The following is a 17,248-nucleotide window of genomic DNA, read 5'->3' as shown; positions in this document are numbered from 1 at the left end:
AAGCATGTTTGTCAGTCCGTTGCACAGAGGGCACCTGTGAGCTGTGGCGTTTGAACTGGATCTCAGCCAGCGGAGCCCCTGCTCTCCATCATTCCATATTCTGCGACCACCAGGACACTGACGATTCGGTGCAGTTGCCATTTGGTGAATTAATAGACCAGATAATGTGTGCATAGGAAAACAGACTCCCGTTTTTAAAGGGTAAAATGAAACTTCATTTATTTGGACCAGTTAGGTTCGGCCTGTCTGATTTAATGGAAAGTATGAATTATAGAATTTGTTAAAATGTTCTTCCTCTCAGACACACTGCATAGCAGAAACTGGATCATTTGGTTACTGACTCATGGAACCTCTGCTTTAAAAAGTAGAGGGAAGGTTTATAATTATTGCATTAATTGAGTGGCCTGCGTAAACCCTGTTTTCCTGGCTAACCCCATTGGGAAAATGATGTGTTTTCTTAAGAAGCCAAACCACCTCATTTTATTTAAGTAGTCCATCTGTGGAGGACGTTACTGTCTTCTGTCGATGGTTTCAGGATAAACTTGCACATAAAGTGACTTTGTGGAGGCCAGATGTGATTCAAGTGAGCATTTAAAAATTCTAATGAGCATGGTCCTTACTAATAAAGCTTTAAAAGGATCTCTAGTGGCTCAAGAGTAGAGCCAGGGGCCTCTTGGAGTTTGAGGGCATGAAGTCTATGCCAAGGAGGGCAGGCCCCCATGTTCAGGAGTTCACTGCCGGTGAGCAGGGCCCAACCATAACCACCCCAAAATGAGCATCGTGACTCCCCGAAAAGGGACCAGAGTCCCAGCAGGGTCACCGCCCCAGGACTGACTGGCTTTTGCATTTTTGCTTCCACTCTGAGCTGGGTCCCTCTGATTTTAAGTTCTGTAGTTCTGTATGTTTACATAAAGACTTACATTACCTATGTAAGTATAAATGAGACCCCCTAGAAAGAAAAGATCAGTAATTTCAGCATAGTTGAAATATTTTTAATATTTAATTGAGCTGTCAAAGGTAAGAAATTGAAATTAAAAATATTTAATGTTCTATGAAAGACCAATTAGAAAATTGAACTGGAAATTAGAAGCTTTAGTTTCATATTCCAAATTTCACCAGTAATCATTAATTTGATCAGAGAAATCACTTTGAACTGCCATTTCTAAACAACAAAGCCATACATATAATATTATGGAACATTCTGGAATTTGCTGATGTTTTTGCCCTTAGATTAGACTGCCTATAAGTTAGGCTTCAGTACAAACCGAAATCTGGTGGCCAATGGCTTTGTTTTCATGGAAGCAGGAATCCTGTACCAATGCCAACTGAGTATTACTAGATATTTGAAGTAATAATACATAGCCTTATCTTCAGTAATTTCATGTTGCTAACTTGTAACTGAGAATGCAATTTTAATTTCTACTCTTAATGATGAAACTAGAACAAAATCATAAAAATAAGCCTGAAGTCTATCAGTATAGCAAGCACATCAGCCTGGACCCAGAAATGCAAACCTTTACCAGAGGAGAGACTAATTGAATTTCCATTAAATGCACATACAAAATAGTAATGTTAGGTACAAAGTGATTATAAAACCTCAAAATACTGAGACATACCATTATAATTAATGCCATTAATTAAAAATATTTATCAACCATGGTACAAATGATCTTTTTTTTTTCCCTTATAGCAATGCTAGGTAATATTCATTTCTAAAACACAATAACTAATAAAATCCTGAGCAAACAGTACAGTTTTTATGAAATAAAAACTCACTTTGTTCACAACTCAGTGTAAGAGATGTCTTTACCTTCCGTGTGTCTCTCTACAGCCTATTTCTGGAATACTCATCTGGTGCTCCCAATAAAGCTTTTAAAAAGCTGATCCAACTATCACCCTGAGTTCCTGCTATAGAAATCATAAAATAAAATTATATTTGCAAATCATTATTTAGATCTGACTAGTGAGAGAGGAAAATGATGGTGATGATGAGTCAAACGGGGAAATTGAGCAATTTACTAGGTCCCACGTGGTGTCTTTATCTCTACTAAAGGGCAGGGTTTCATTTGCCAAATGATGTGAATTGTCAAATTCTAAAAGTGGGGTGAAAAAAATCCTTGTGTGTCTGATTCTAGGAAACAGGGGGTTTACAAAGAGAAAGAGCTTTCAGCATTGGGTTTTACGGTTCTCCTGCCTTTCTATTTTTCAAAATTTCTTTTCGCATGTGATTAAAAAAAAAACGTAAAATTAGCCATTTTAGCCATTTTAAGTGTACAACTTAATGGCATTAACTCCATTCACAGTGTCGTATAACCATCCCTGCTACCTCTTTCCAAATTCATCCCTCCCACACAGAAACTCTATTCCCATTAAGCAGTAACTCCCCCCCCTTTAGTCCCTGGTAACCTCTAATCTACTTTCTGTCTCTATGAATTTGTCTCTTCTAGACATTTTTACTTTTCTTCTATTTTAATTTAGCCTTGCATCTTGACTAAATTTGTATTTACTCTATTACTGTCATGAACTAGGGAGATAGGAATGATGACCAGAGCCATCCCCTCAGAAATCCCACCAAGTGGCAAGATTTTCCTTGTCCCCACTCTTCCCTAACCCCTCCCCAGAGATGTCTAGTTCAGCTGGAGGCACAGGCTACCTCTCCAGACGAGGAGGTTCAGGGAGGACCCGGAGTAGTCCAAGCCCATCTTCCTCTGTGGGGGAGAATGGACTGTTGCCAGGAGCCTGGTTTGCTTCTGGGGATGGACCACCATGGGGTCACTTTGGAGGTCTGACTTGGTTTGTAGTCTCTGAGCATCAGGTTTCTCTCAAAGTGGGCCGAGACTAGTTTCTTCAAGGCTGTTCCACACTGGTGTGCCACCCTTGACTACAGCATTTCAGAGCCATGTCCTTAGGCCTAGGTGAAGATGTCCCGTGGGCCACCAGAATATGTATGGACTTCTCTCAGAAGCAAGTGCCTGCTGCACTGATCGAGTCCATGAGAACAGAATCACACGGAGAACTTGCTCCCATGGTGAGCGAAGGAAGTGTCCCCGTCTGCAATGTTAATGTGCTAGTGGCCTCTGAGAACCATTGCTGAAACCTGGAGTAGACTCCGAGGGAAAAGAGTAGCCCTGGGGGTGGTGGGGGTGGGGGGACTATCAGGAGCAGCTCCTGTGAGCCATGGCACCTCATGCTTCCATGGAATCCATTTTTTGCTTCCTTCCGTTCCCTCCTGACTTACTGAGTGCCTGTTGAATTTCCCATGCCTTGCCTTGCCTTGCCTTCCCTTGGTAAGCTGATTATTCCTCAGAGAGCTCCCAGTTTCTTGAAGGGGCCTGCCATTCAACAAGCAGGACTACCCCTGGCTTAGACGTCCACCCTCTCGTTTCTACCATCAAAAGCAGCACTGACCTCTCTAAGTGGTGGAAATTTAAAATTTCATTCACTTAGAAAGTGTTGCTGTCACTGTCTCACCCGGATGTAAATTTTGGTTCTGTGAATAAGTCTCTTTATGTTTATTTGCTGAAGTTGATGATTTCCATTGACTCAGATTTTCTACATTCTACTAAATGAGAGAATTCTAGGCACCTAGTCTCCCCAAGGGGAAGGAAAGGTTATAATTCTTCTCTATGTGTAACTTTATTCTTTTCAAAGGCCTATGTGCATCAGGAAAGGAAACAATTTTTTGTTGTTGTTATTTCAAAAGTTACTTAGTTGCATAGTACATGTTAAGATATTTTTAGCTAACTTCTTCTTATATTAAAGCAGGAGCTCCCTCTAGCAAGAAGACCCCCTCTGGGGTGCCAGCACATCTGGTCCCGTCCCCAAGGCGCTTGGCGAAACTGCAAGCAGATGGCCAGATAACAGAGCATCTCTCTGGAATACAGACTCACGCACAGGTCCCTGAACATCAGAACCTGGCCCCCTCCCAGAACCAAGAGCTGACCCAGGAGGGAGCAGCCCATCAAGAAGAACATTCTCCCAGTAGCCATGTCAGTGCTCAGCCTCCTCCACAGCCCCCTCCACAGCCCAGCTCCTCAGCACCTGGTATTTCCCAGCAGGCCCAAGACTTATCCCCAAACCAGAAGGAAGGGGATGTTCAACAATCAGATCTTTCTTCAAAAATAATAACGACGGAGCTCCCTGAAAATGAGTTCCAGACATCTGAGGCAAAAGCAGATAAAATAGGGCAGTCTTTCATCGTTCCTTCCCAGGAGGCTTCTCAGCACCCTGACCCAGCTCCAGCTCGCAGCCCTCAGCCAGACCAGGATGAGGAATCAGGGGAGGCCAAGGTAACCTCCACTGGCCTTCCTCCATCTGAGGCTCCCCCGGGGTCTGGCCCAACATCCCTCAGCCCCCAGAGAACCCAGGATGAGGAAACCAGGTCCGCTGATCTGCCACCCAACAGTGCCCATTATGAGCCTCCAAGAGACCCTTCCCACCCTAATGCGGCCAAAATACCGGGACCATCTCCAGAACAACCTCTAGAAGAGGAAATCCCCAAAGCAGAATTGGTTCGGGTTAGCACTCCTTACCCAGAATTGCCACAACCTCAGGACTCAGCAGCTATCAAACAGACCCAGGACAAGAACGACCCAATGACTTTGCTCCCCAGAAGCCGCCTGGCTCCCACCAGGCTGCCCCAGCCTCAGGTCCTTGCTCCACTCCAGAGCCGAAGGCCCACCCCCAAACTCCTGTCACCCAGCAGGGAGGAAGCTTTAGGAACAGCCTCAGATCCAACTGTGACTTCCCCTCCCAGGCCTCCACTAGCTCAGGAAGGAGACCCCAGTAAACTTCCTCCCATCAGCCCTCCCCATTCCAAACCACCGCAAAATCCGAGCTCCTATCCGGACCATAGTCCTCAGCAAGTCCAAGAAGAAAAGGTCGGGGAGGTGAAGCTCCCTCTTATCAGCCCCCCCATCCAGGAGCACATGCCACAGCCTGCCCCTGATCTGCCCCAGGAAGAGGAGGCTCAGGTCGTTAGGCTCCCACAAATTCCCACTCCCTTCTCTGAACAGCGGCTGCCTCAGAACACAGGGCCTCACCATGATTCAAGGCCCGCAAAGGGAAGGCAAGCTCCAAAAGCAGGCCACGCCTCCAACAAGATTTCAGATGTACAGGCTGTACCCCAAAACCAAGAGCCAGTGCAGCAGATAGGAACTAGGAAAAAAAAACTCCCTGTCCAAAGAGAGACAACTAAAGGGACAGGGCATCTGAAAAAGGCACCTAGAGGCCATCAGACAGCCTTGCAGCCAGAATCCCAGAGTAAGATGACTCCCCCAAAGGTTCCCAACCACCCTAATCCTAGCCCACCTCAGAGTCCTCAGGGGAACCAGAGGAGAAGAGTCCATGCACCAGAAATCCCTGAGCCAACCCATGCTGAACCATTGGCTAAGGATCCCCAATTACCAGAAGAGAAGCGGGAAAAGGAACATTCTTCCAGAAAAAAGGCTGGTGCCAGCCTCTCCACTGATGACCTGGTTCAGAAGGGAACTGTGTCCAAAAAAGGACCATCCTCAAAAAGAAGGAATTCTGGAGGATTGTCTCAAGAGGCTAAAGCGGCCCTCAGTGGTGGTCCCCCAACTCAGGAGGGTCAGCCCCTGCCCAGGAGACCTCTCCAGAGTGAAACTTCCTCTGCAGAGTCCAGACCAGATGATTCTGCTTCTAGGCTACATCCGAGGAGAAAAGAAGAGGCTCATAAGAGGGGAAGATTTCCGAAGAGAGAGGCTGTTTTGGACTCCCCGGCGCAGGCTTCCACCCAGCAGCTTGTCCAAGGGACGCAAGCCCAGAAGGGGACCAGTCAGACCAAAGAGAGCTCTGTCCAAAGGGACGGCGCTCCTGGGCAGCAAGCCAGAGACAAACACAGCCGGAAACATGGGGGAGCATCAAAGGACAGGAGTTCAGCCACACCCCAGAGTCCCGTGTCTGCGGAGGAGCGGGACAGCTGGGAAGGAAGACTGCGAGCCAGGGGCAGTCAGAGCACCAAGGTGTGAGCCACCCTTGGAGCACTGGGTCACTGGGTCTCTAACATCTGTGCCTCTTGGAGGCAGTGCTGTCACAGAAAGGAAAGTGATGGCCAGGCCACCATGACTCCATATCCCAGCTTCCTTCTGCCACCTGCATAAGCATGAGGGGGTGGGCACCAGCCCTGTCCAGCCTTTGGGTTCTTAGAAGGCAGCAAGTCTGTGCAAATTCTTGTGGTTTGCCACTGTAGCCTCAAAGAGCAGCCCCTCGAGTGGGGTACTCCAGCAAGCTGTAGAGCTGGTCTTAACAGATCTGATGCCGGCAGGGAGCCCGTGTGTCTAGACTTGTATGAATTCCAATATGTGCTCGAACTCTGGCTGAAGCAATGTCACGTTGCCATTGTTTTTATTGACTCCATTAAGAAAAGTCACTTCTGGATGAGAAAATTCTCACCTGCCTCTTGCCTTATCAAGGGATCCAGAAGGAGAACTCTGAGAAAGGAAGCCTTTGCAGTTTCTGGGTCTTGGTCACTCCCGCCAAGGTTCCAGACCCGCAGTTAATGCATGGGAGTCTTTGGAAGGGCAGGGGACACGTTCCTTGCACAATGACACTGTGATTGCTGAGTCCTCCGGGTTTGCGTTGGCATGTATGACTTGAAACTTACTTTTGCTCAATGTTTATTTCAGGATGAATACCTTCCTTCTCTCTCCGAATAGGAATCTCATGTAAATTAGCCCGTGCCTTCATTATGCTAAACCACCTGGCTGAATCAGTGAAAAGGGTTAGTGGGGAGAAGATGGAGCGGAGTTCTTTTTCCTTCATTAACTCATACCATTCAGGATCCCTTTGCTGACAAGTGACTGGGGTCCGACCTGAGGTAGCTTACGGGAATCTACGAGAAGGGAGTGGAAAGTCTCCCACAACCAAATTATGGGGAGGGTAGAGGTAGAGCTGAGCCTACCTCAGAACTGGGGACCAGTTATTGAACATAACCCAGACTCTTGTCATCCCCAGTATTTTCTGTCATCAACAGCACTCTTGTCATTTCTCTGTTTCTTTCTCCATGGTGGCTCTTTAATCTTTGGTTCCAACGGACTCCATAGAAGTTTCTGCACATGGCAGGGAACACGGCCACCAGTACTTCTCAAGTCTTATATGTGGTTTTACATCTGGCAGCTCCCACTACTAGAAAGGGATTAATTTGCATGTTCTTTAATCTTAAAATTAAAAAAAAAAAATTCAGGGAAAGATATTGACTGGCCCGGCTTGGGCCAAGTGTTCATTCTTAAACTAATCTACTCTGGCCAGAGACAGGGTCCCATACATGTCACCATTGGTGCCCTCTCCTCGAGTACATGGCAACTGCATTCCCGGACAGCAGGGACTAAGAGCAAAGCAGCTAACCTGGGATCTGGCTCTTAAAGGGTTACTAGGTATTTATTGAGTACTTACTATATAGATAGCAGCATCGGAAACTATGTTTGGCATCCTGTATTTCCAAAAGAGAAAAAATGGAGGACTAAATGCCTGTATAAATGGATCTTATCATATACAAAAGGTATGTGTCCACGAAATTGTATGTATGGCAGATGTTATTTCAAGTTCAGTAGTGGAAATTGACATTTTTAAAATCCAGGAGGCAGGAATCCTCTTGTAAAATGAAGAGCGTATGTTATGCCAATAATTACCCTTTGATTTATCTGATTTGTCAAAGATGACCATAGTAAGGTGAATTTTTTTTTTAACATATCGTAACTTACATTTATGGATTAGTCCAGTCATCCAACAAGCATTGATTGAGCACCTTCTAGCTGCCAGACTGCTGGCTGCTAGATGTACACAGTGAGATGATGAGGAGCTCCGTTTTTTATCCAGAGAGACAGATAAGAGAGTTCATTACAACACCATGTGATTGGGGTAGCCGGAAGCCCCACAGCACACTGGGCCAGGTTTAAACATTAAATAGGCAAACCCATTTATTAACTTTTCCAGAATGTCATGAGGATGATACGGAAGGACACTGAATCTAGCTTGGGATGGGAGAATTAGATCACAAAACACTTCCGAAAGGAGCTTATCTTTCAACCAAGTCATCAAGGTTGCAAAATTAGAATGATGGGAGAGAGTGAAGGTTTCTTGGAAAAGGGAACAGCATATGTCTAAGTGTGGCCGTAAGAGCAGATGCAGCATTTCTTTTGAGGACCCGGATGTCAGGTGTCTGTAGATCCAAAGGGCGTTTTGTGCTAATAATGAATTTAGAAACTTGATCTAACAGTGGGGAGCCATTGAATAGTTAAATTTTTATCTTAGAGGCATGTGTCTAGAGTTGGTATGGAGGATACCTTTAAGGAAGTACAGGGGGTAGGAAGGATGGCTGGGAAGCTATTGCGATAGTTCTAACAAGATGGTGAGGGCCTGTGATAAGGCACTGTGGCAGGAATAGACAGATTCAGGAGGTATCTGGGTGGGACATGGTGGGGGCTTGGGGAGGACAGATGTGAAGAAAATAAGGATAATCACCCCTTGTTTTATGAGCCATGAATGGTGCATCTCAGAAGCGCTGATACCTCACTTAGGTGAGAACTTTAGAAAAATACATGGTTTCCTCCTTGGGCAACTGGTTCTGAGGCCTTAGGGCATTCAAGATTGCATTTTTCTTAGGGTTCTAAAGGGAAGTGAAAAGCCAGGTTTCCCTTTGACTTAGAGGAAGCTCTAGCTCCCTTCCCGGGGGTTCGTGATGGTAGAAGGTTTGTGTTTTGATGGCATGTAAAAATGTCCTGGGTTCAGAGCAGCTGGTCAATACTTTGTTTGTTGTCCAAGGAAGGGAATAGCAAAGATCACTCACTCCTCTGTGGTGGGAGTATTTTACTGCTATTATTGATTTTCTTGGTATAGCGGAAACTTCTGCTTTTAAGCTGTATAAGAATTGTCATTTGCCATCTACGTTTACAAAGTTCACATCACTTCCGTTTGCTGTATTCCTCAGCAAAGTGGTCTTTATGGGACAGCAAAAAACACTGCAGGACTTTAGTGCCTCTATTAGCTAATGTGATCTTTAGCTTTTCAAAGGAAGTCTGGCAGCTAGTGTTCACATCAACAGAGATAATATAGTTCCACTGGGCTTAAGAGACTCCTTCAAATATTTAAAAAGCTAAATCCGTTGTTTTAAAGCTTCAAAAGAGAATTGGACAAAGGACATGATCAGGTAATTCACAAAAGAGGAGAGAAAAATGGCCAAAATACATGTCAAAATGCATTTAGCTTTCAGGACTTCTGTAAATTAAAATGGATTCGATTTTGGGGGGTACCAAACTGGCAAAGATGGAAAGCAAATTAATGCCTATTCTTGGTAAGGTTGAGGGGAAACACACTTTCTGTGTCATCACTGAGAAAGTAAGTTGGCACCACTTTTGGGGGGACAGTTGTGCAATATCCGTCAGAGCCTGTAAATATTGCCTATGTTTAAACTGGTAATTCTAACTATGACTTATCCCAAGGAAGTAATTGACATAGAACGATGTTCCCATTAATGTCTTTATAATAAAATCTGGAAGTAATATAGCCACCCAATGGGATTTTAAAAATAACTTACGGAAAAGTTATGGTTTAGCCATATGCTAAAATGTTACATTGCCATTATAATCATGTTGTAGACGAATATAGAGAAGAATATTTGTTACATACTAAGGAAAAAACAGATTAAGGAGGTAAAACCAGTATGGTTCCAGTTGTGAGTTCTGGGTTGTCAGATTATGAATAATTTTTACTTTCTCATTTATGTTTTTAGTATTTTCCAAATTTTCTACAATGAACCTGTTTTTATTTGGAAAAGGTTACATAGAATCAAATTCACATGTATGAAAACCTGTCCTGTGAAAGCGCAACCTTATGTTATGTTATGTTCTCTTTCAGTTTGGCATGCATAATGAGGAACTTTCTTAAAGTTAGAAGTCACGTACAAAGGAATAAACAGGTTTTCTCTAGATCTTGGAGGCTCTGTGTTGGAAATCTTACGAGAAGCTTCCATATGTCAGGCGATTCGTTGGGCTGGATAAAATTTAAGTTTGCTTTTATGATTTAATCCATTTACTACAACAGGCTCTACAGGCTGGCTATGGAGAATCCAGCAGTCTATTTAATTAAAAATAAAGCTTAGTACTAGAAAATCTATGCACTTAGGGCTCATTAGAACAGTGGCTTTCAAACTTCCAGACCCCAAATCCATTAACTAGGAATACATTTTACAATATCATCACCCCCACACAGATACGTGTAGGAGACACCTTCCTATAGTGATAAACCCAGATGTTTTCTGTTTTACTTAATCCCAATTTCTAAAAATGCTGGCCGTATCCTACAAAATGCAGATTCCACAATTCAGTTTGCAACCTGTGATTGGAAAACCCTTGTGCCGAGCTCTCTGGAGCTTTGGTCTGGCGGTGTTCCTGGAGGCCTGTTTGACTAGATGCTTCCCTGTGCTGGTTGTTCATGTGTGATGGGATGAGTGGCCATGAATGACCTGAACGCTGAATTCCTTTCTGGGACAACAGCAAGGATCCAGTGGGTTGGCAGTTACACTCTTTGTCAGTACTAGGGCTCCAGAGAAGATATGTCCAAAAATCTTAGACACAAAAATAAGTTCTTAGGTAAAGCAAGAAAAAAACCACTTTGAAACTTTTTGGATCAGTAGTGTTTTCAGGACTAAGGACTTAGCTGACTCCCTTTCCTTTTGCTCCATGACAACCCTGAAATCATCTTGTTAACATAAAAGATCTTCCAAACTCCACTTTAGATAATTGTGCTATTTATGTAGTGTCGAGCACAATATGTTCACAACTGAATTTAATTAATTTCTCAGTTCAATCTGGAAGATGTGATTCTAGAAATCACTTTTTATTTATTATTATTATTGAGGAGGCGTTCAGGGAGAAGGATAATAAGAGCCTAGCAATTTCTTTGTGTTGATGATAGGTCAATAATGTCAGACCACCAAATCTTTCACCTCCAAGATGATTATGAGACTGTGAGCATGATTAGCAAAAGCTGGAGGCTTTTTAAAAATTTATTTGACAGAGATCACAGGTAGGCAGAGAGGCAGGCAGAGAGAGAGGAGGAAGCAAATCCCCTGCTGAGCAGAGAGCCCCAAGTGGGGCTCAATCCCAGGACTCTGGGATCATGACCTGAGCCAAAGGCAGAGGCTTAACCCACTGAGCCACCCAGGCGCCCCGTCGGAGGCTTTTTTAAAAAGTTTATAACCTTAGAAATTCTTAATTTCAAATAACTAACTGTCCACATAATCATTGGAAATCCCAGCACTAGTATAGTCTAGCTGTGTGACCTTGGGAAAGTTACAGAGTTCTCAAGTAGAGACGATGACCTACCTCAAGATTATTGTTAGGAGTAAATGAGTTAATTGAAAGAAAATGTCTGTACATAGTAAGTTTGTATATGAATGTTAGTGTTAACATGTAAGCCACACAAAAAAAAGGATAGCATTTTATCATTAATCTTATTTAACAACCTAACAACCCAATTCAAACTAGATAGAAGTATTTGGCAAATAGGATGGTCTTCTCTGAAAATCCTTTTATAAAAAACTTCATGACCTTGATTGAATTAAGGAGCTTAAACAGAATTAGGATAATGTTGGGAAGAAATTGTAGTAAAGTGGTGTATGACAGAGATGAAGAGATTATTTGATGGGCGTTCACACACAGCATCGCAGCTTGGAGATTGAGTTGGGGAAACATCAGCTTTAGAGTTGTTATGAAATCTCCTGGTGATACACATGGGAAAGGCTTGTCATGGCAGCTGGCACATAATACATGCTCAATAAATGTTATCTATTATTTTATTATGATTTTCTTTATTGATAAAGTCAAAGCCATTTATATTTTGCATTTCAAATTGGTTGGATAGTAAGTACTGTCAAGTTCCTTAACTTAGAAATCAACTACCAGATAGTAGGCATTCTGTTTTCCTTTGGTGATGTGTTGAGGCAAAAAAAAGGCAAAACAAACAAACAAACAAAAAAAGTCTTTCCTAGAGGAGTTGACCAGTGATGTACCATCTTTGAAAAAGCTGTTCTTGAAGAATGATCCCTTAGGAAGCACCTTGCGCTTGCTAGAGGTGAGAGTATAGGACTGGATGGAAGTCTCATCCCCAGCCTTATTATCAAACATATTACTTAGAAGAAGGCTTTCATATGTATCCAAACTTCCTGAAGATTTCTCTCCTTTTTTCTGCTGCTTCTTTCTCTTGCCCAAGTGCTGGACATATGCAGATCTTACATACTAAGTTTCTCATCTTGAAATTTGCCTGTCCTATATCTTATCTCCTTCAAAGCATCGATTGACTATTTCATGATAAACTCATACATTTAAAAAAGGAAGAAATTCAGGGTACTACTGTTATATGTTTTATTTTATTCTATTTTTAAGTTTATTTTTATATTAATTTTTAAGTAATCTCTATACCCAGCATGGGGCTTGAACTCCCAACCTTGAGACCAAGAGTCACACACTCCACTGACTAAGCTGGCCAGGCATTCCTGTTATATGTCCAAATTAGGACATTGTAAATACAGGAACCAAATACTGAGCCCATTAGCTCAGCTATATTGAGGAGGTTTCAGTGTGAAGTTCAATGGAAAGAAATATTTTTTTGTGTACCTCATTCTCTCTGTGTGAGAATATACGTTCACATGCTTTCCTTTGTCCTGATAAAGACTCTGTTCTCTATTTAAAGTAGCTGATTACTCTTTGATTGGAAACTTATGAATAGAGCACTTTACTGTAAGAAGGATTTAATAAGTGTATTCATTTTACCATTTAGAACATAAATATTATTACTGTTTCCTTGGTCTTGGTAGCTTTCCTCTATAAAAGCTTATTTTACTATGGAAAACTATTATGGATATTGTGTGAAATTTTAGTTGCTTTTATTCCTTCCTTGGAAGCACAGATAGAAAAGACTTTCAAGATTTAATTCTGTCCTAGAAAAATAGCTTTTTTTCAGAAGCTTCAGTTTTATGATAATACTTCCTGATGAATTGAGTTTTCCTTAATTTTCAATTAAAATTATGTAACTATCATTAAAAATAAATAAATATTGTATCATAGATTATTGTGCCTTAATTTGGTTTTATCCTTTTTAATGGTTACATATTTCATTATTGACTCCTTTATAGTGATTTGCCAAGTATTTGTATATTTTATATGTGTATGTGTTTAATCATGGTAAAAATAAATTACTCTCTTTAGTTTAAAAAAAAAAAACACCTCACTATTACCTACATAAACATGTGTGTGTTTGTTTTTTAACCTCATTTGAATGGGGGGGGGGGAAATGAATGATTCTGAAACCATCCAGTTATCTGAGAACTTTTGTTTGAAAATTAAAGCCTATTTCCAAATCATACATTTTCTATGGCTTTGAAACAGAAAAATTCCAGTTGATTGATTTTTCCCAGGGTTTTTTTTTTTTAATGCTAAAAATATATACATTTACAAGTGTTTAGTTTCATATTTTTGAACAGGAAAATGACTTAGTTGCTTTGCTATATAACTAATCTCATTAATGTAGAAAAATTGGTTATTCAAATAGGGATTTTTGTTTCTCAAAATATTCACAGTCTGATTCTCAAATTCTAATTTTATTACTAGTTATTGACATGGCTATGTGGCTGCATACCTATAATGTCAGATCAACATTTTGTATTCCCTCCTTTATGCAGGAAAAGGCCTTGTTTTGTCTGTGTAAGGGTAGGATATTAAATATATACTCAACATGTTTTATTCTCAGGTACATGGCTCATAATGCAATTGTTATTTAGGTTGGGTTCTATGCGGCTTCTTTTAAAATGTTTTATGCATATTATTTTAATTCACTTGACTACAACGGGATAGAAGTCTAAATAAAAGATCTAAGCTACTTAGAATTAATTTAAGATGTACTTCCACTTGTTTCAGTTAATTCATTTATATGTTCCTGCATTTAATAATGCATACAATCCATAAATCCATAAAATAACTTTAAAATCTGTCATGCATCATTAAATTCATTTGTGCTTCATTGTAGGTGTTTAAATAAATTTAGCTTTTATACTGAAGAACTTGGTTGTTTTTGTGGACTGTAATTTACATGTATATTTTAATGTTGCCTCACGGTTGTCTTTAATGTAGATACTTTGAATAAGATTATGTTAAGAAACTTGTTGCAGGTTATTGTAACAGTGGTAATTATATATATATATATTTTTTTTTTTTTTTTGAGAAGCAAAATCCCTTGTTCATTGATGTAGTAAGACAGTAGAAACTGTTTTCAGAACTGTATGAAACTCTTCATTATAGGAGTTCAACTAATTAATGTGGTGGCATTACAAGGTAGTTTAATAGTAATGTAAACACATTATCTTTACCACTGTATCATCACATTGACTTGTTCACACCATGGTACAAATTGCTTATGGCTCAGAAAGGTAGAAAAAAGAACCCTGACACATAGACTGGAAATTTTTGTGGAAATTTTCTCAATGCAAATAGCTTCTATTTCTTTAATTTTTATAACTTTTAATTGTTTATAGCTTTTCTCAAATTCTTCTGCTCTTTTTCACAATGCTTTTGGTTCTCAGAGTCCCATCAAGGTGACAAGCGTCCTCTTTCTTTTTCTTGAGCACAGTCTCCATCATCTCCATCTCACTATGCCCCTCCCCCCCAATCTTCCTTCAGCCATATCCATTCTTTCCCATAGTTCAGTTAAGCATGCTCCTGGGTCCTTATAAAAAAGCATCTCTTTCTGCATGATAATGCTTTTGTCCCAGACAGTTGAATGCTTTTCTTGTGATTGTAGTTGCCTGTTCAGATGTCACCCCCTTAGATAGATCTTCTCTGACCGCCATGCCCTCTCTTGCTCTGTCCCCTTATCTGGCTGCCCATCGCTTCACTGCTCGAATTACCGCCTGTAGCATCTGACGCAAAGTTCGTCTCTCTCCAGCATGAGGCTGTAATTCCCATAGCTCAGGGGATGGACTTTTTATCTATTGCCGAATCTCCAACATCGAGAGCCCTGGCTGGCACAGCAGGTACTCAACAAATACGGACTGAGTGGTTTCTCCATCATGAAGATTTAACAAAGAAGGTCTCCACATGCGATGATTCCTTATTGTCACTGGGACTGTCACAACCGTAGTTACCCGCAGCACTTCTCAGATTGCCCTGTTGCCTGGAATTCCTCGGGTGCGGACTTACTTCTTGTATCTTCTGAGTCTCTGTCTCTGTCTCTCTGTCTTTCTCAAGGCAGGTGTTGGGTTGTGGAGCTTTAGACTTTCCCACAGGATTAAATACTTTGACTCGCCTACCAGTGTTCTCCTTATCTCCCTGGCCCGGGACCGTCACACCATCTGGTGGGAGCTTGAGTTCAGGTTCTCCATACAAGCACATAACCCAGGATCACGGGCCTGATTTCCTACAGGTGCTTCCATCCTCAGTTCTACCGAAACTCCGTGTCCAACCACAGTCCCTTAGTCTGTGCACCGCCATTCCCAGACACCCGCTTTGCAGCTTCTCACAGTATCAAGAGCCCAGGGCTTCTGCCTCGGGAACATAGGGACGGGCCTCTCCCAGTCCAGAAACCTCAGCCGCAGGAGCACTCGGATTTCTTGGCATCGATTCCCGCTCTTCTGACTGGGAACCTTCACTTCCAGCACCTGGAAATTTTTCTTTCTTGCTTTCTCAGCTGTGCTATGTATGACACATTTCTGTTATATATCATCTAGTGTTTTCTTATCTTTGGGTCAAGAGAGCTTCCCATGTCTGCTCAGTCAGCCATTTGACTGGTGGAACATGAGGGGATCATTTATTCTGGCATTTAAAAATTTTTTACTTTAGCATTTTTAAAGCAATATTCCTGAAATCGTTGATGCTCATATATATCCAAAAGCATTTACACCAGGGGTCTCTGTAGATGAGCAGTGATAGAAATTTAGATTCTTTATATCCTAGGTCTCTGGACATTCTAATAATGTTTTAAAGGACACTTTCAGCATTATTTATGAATAAAGTCTGTCAAACAGTGATCTCATCATCCATTCCATTATTTTTTTAAGTTGCTTCTCAGTGTTGCATGTTTTATTTTTTTTTTTTATTTTTTTTTTTAAAGATTTTATTTATTTATCAGAGAGAGAGCGAGCGAGAGCGAGCACAGGCAGACAGAGTGGAAGGCAAAGTTAGAGGGAGAAGCAGGCTCCCTGCGGAGCAAGGAGCCCGATGTGGGACTCGATCCCAGGACGCTGGGATCATGACCTGAGCCGAAGGCAGCTGCTTAACCAACTGAGCCACCCAGGCGTCCCAACATGTTTTATTTTCTTCCTAGTCTTTTAGGAGAATTTTGTGAAACAGAAAGTGATTATCAGTGTGACGTTTAAGTATCTGGAAGGTATCGTATGTGCCAAGATTTCCTTCAGTTCCCTTTATAAGCCTATCTTGATGAGCACCAAGTGTACTCCCAGGACATGTCTACTAGGTGCTGTGGCCTGACTTTACTATAATCAGTAATAATTATGATCTTGTTTTCTAAGACATTATTTTATTTAAAGATATTTTTAAATTTAAATTTATTTATTTTATTTTATTTTTATTTATTTAAAGATAATGGTATTTGTTAGAGAGAGTACACATAAGTAGGCAGAGGGAGAAACAGATTCCTCACTAGCAGGGAGCCCAAAGCAGGACTCAATTCCTGGACCCTGGGATCATGACCTGAGCTGAAGGCAGACGGTTAACTGACTGAGCCACCCAGACATAGTTTTAGTTGTGTTACTCTCAAGTTGAAATGCACAGACTTTAAGTATTGAGTTTTCTGTGTTTGGGACAATCCAGATACAAAGCATTTTCCTTACTTCAGAAAGTCCCCTGATGCTATGTCGTGCCTCTCATTTGCAAACTTTGGCTTCTTCCCTCCCAGGGACTAAGATGCCTCTGCTGAAATCTGAAGATTCTGCTCGGAAGCTCTCCACTTTGAATCTATGTGACTTCCTGGATTCTACAGACAGAAACTACTTTGTGAAATTATGGGCCAGACTTTCAGCCAAAAAAACCCCAGTGGTAAGTGGGGGTGGGGGGGGCGGAGCTGCAGCCGAGCATTGCTCCGCTCAGACCAAAAGGGGATCTGGTATTTTGAGACTAAGTTTCACCAAAATTCTTTTCTGACTGGTATGAGCTGAAGCCAAATTTATATATATATATATATATATATATATATATATATATATATATATATATATATATAT

The 17,248-nt window shown here is 41.5% G+C and overlaps 1 protein-coding gene across 2 annotated transcripts in view; it reads left to right on the top strand.

The window, feature by feature from the left end:
* LRGUK (leucine rich repeats and guanylate kinase domain containing) overlaps window positions 1-17,248 on the top strand; it is a 104,085-nt gene that overhangs the window by 63,266 nt on the left and 23,571 nt on the right. For both annotated transcript variants that reach the window (XM_059395610.1, XM_059395611.1), the window contains exon 16: window positions 16,924-17,063. In XM_059395610.1, the coding sequence (XP_059251593.1) occupies window positions 16,924-17,063 (140 nt within the window). The remainder of the gene's footprint in view (window positions 1-16,923; window positions 17,064-17,248) is intronic.

The sequence above is a fragment of the Mustela nigripes genome, chromosome 4 (assembly GCF_022355385.1).
Source record: "Mustela nigripes isolate SB6536 chromosome 4, MUSNIG.SB6536, whole genome shotgun sequence".
Classification (NCBI taxonomy): Eukaryota; Metazoa; Chordata; class Mammalia; order Carnivora; family Mustelidae; genus Mustela; species Mustela nigripes.
This window is presented reverse-complemented; position numbering and strand designations above follow the sequence as displayed.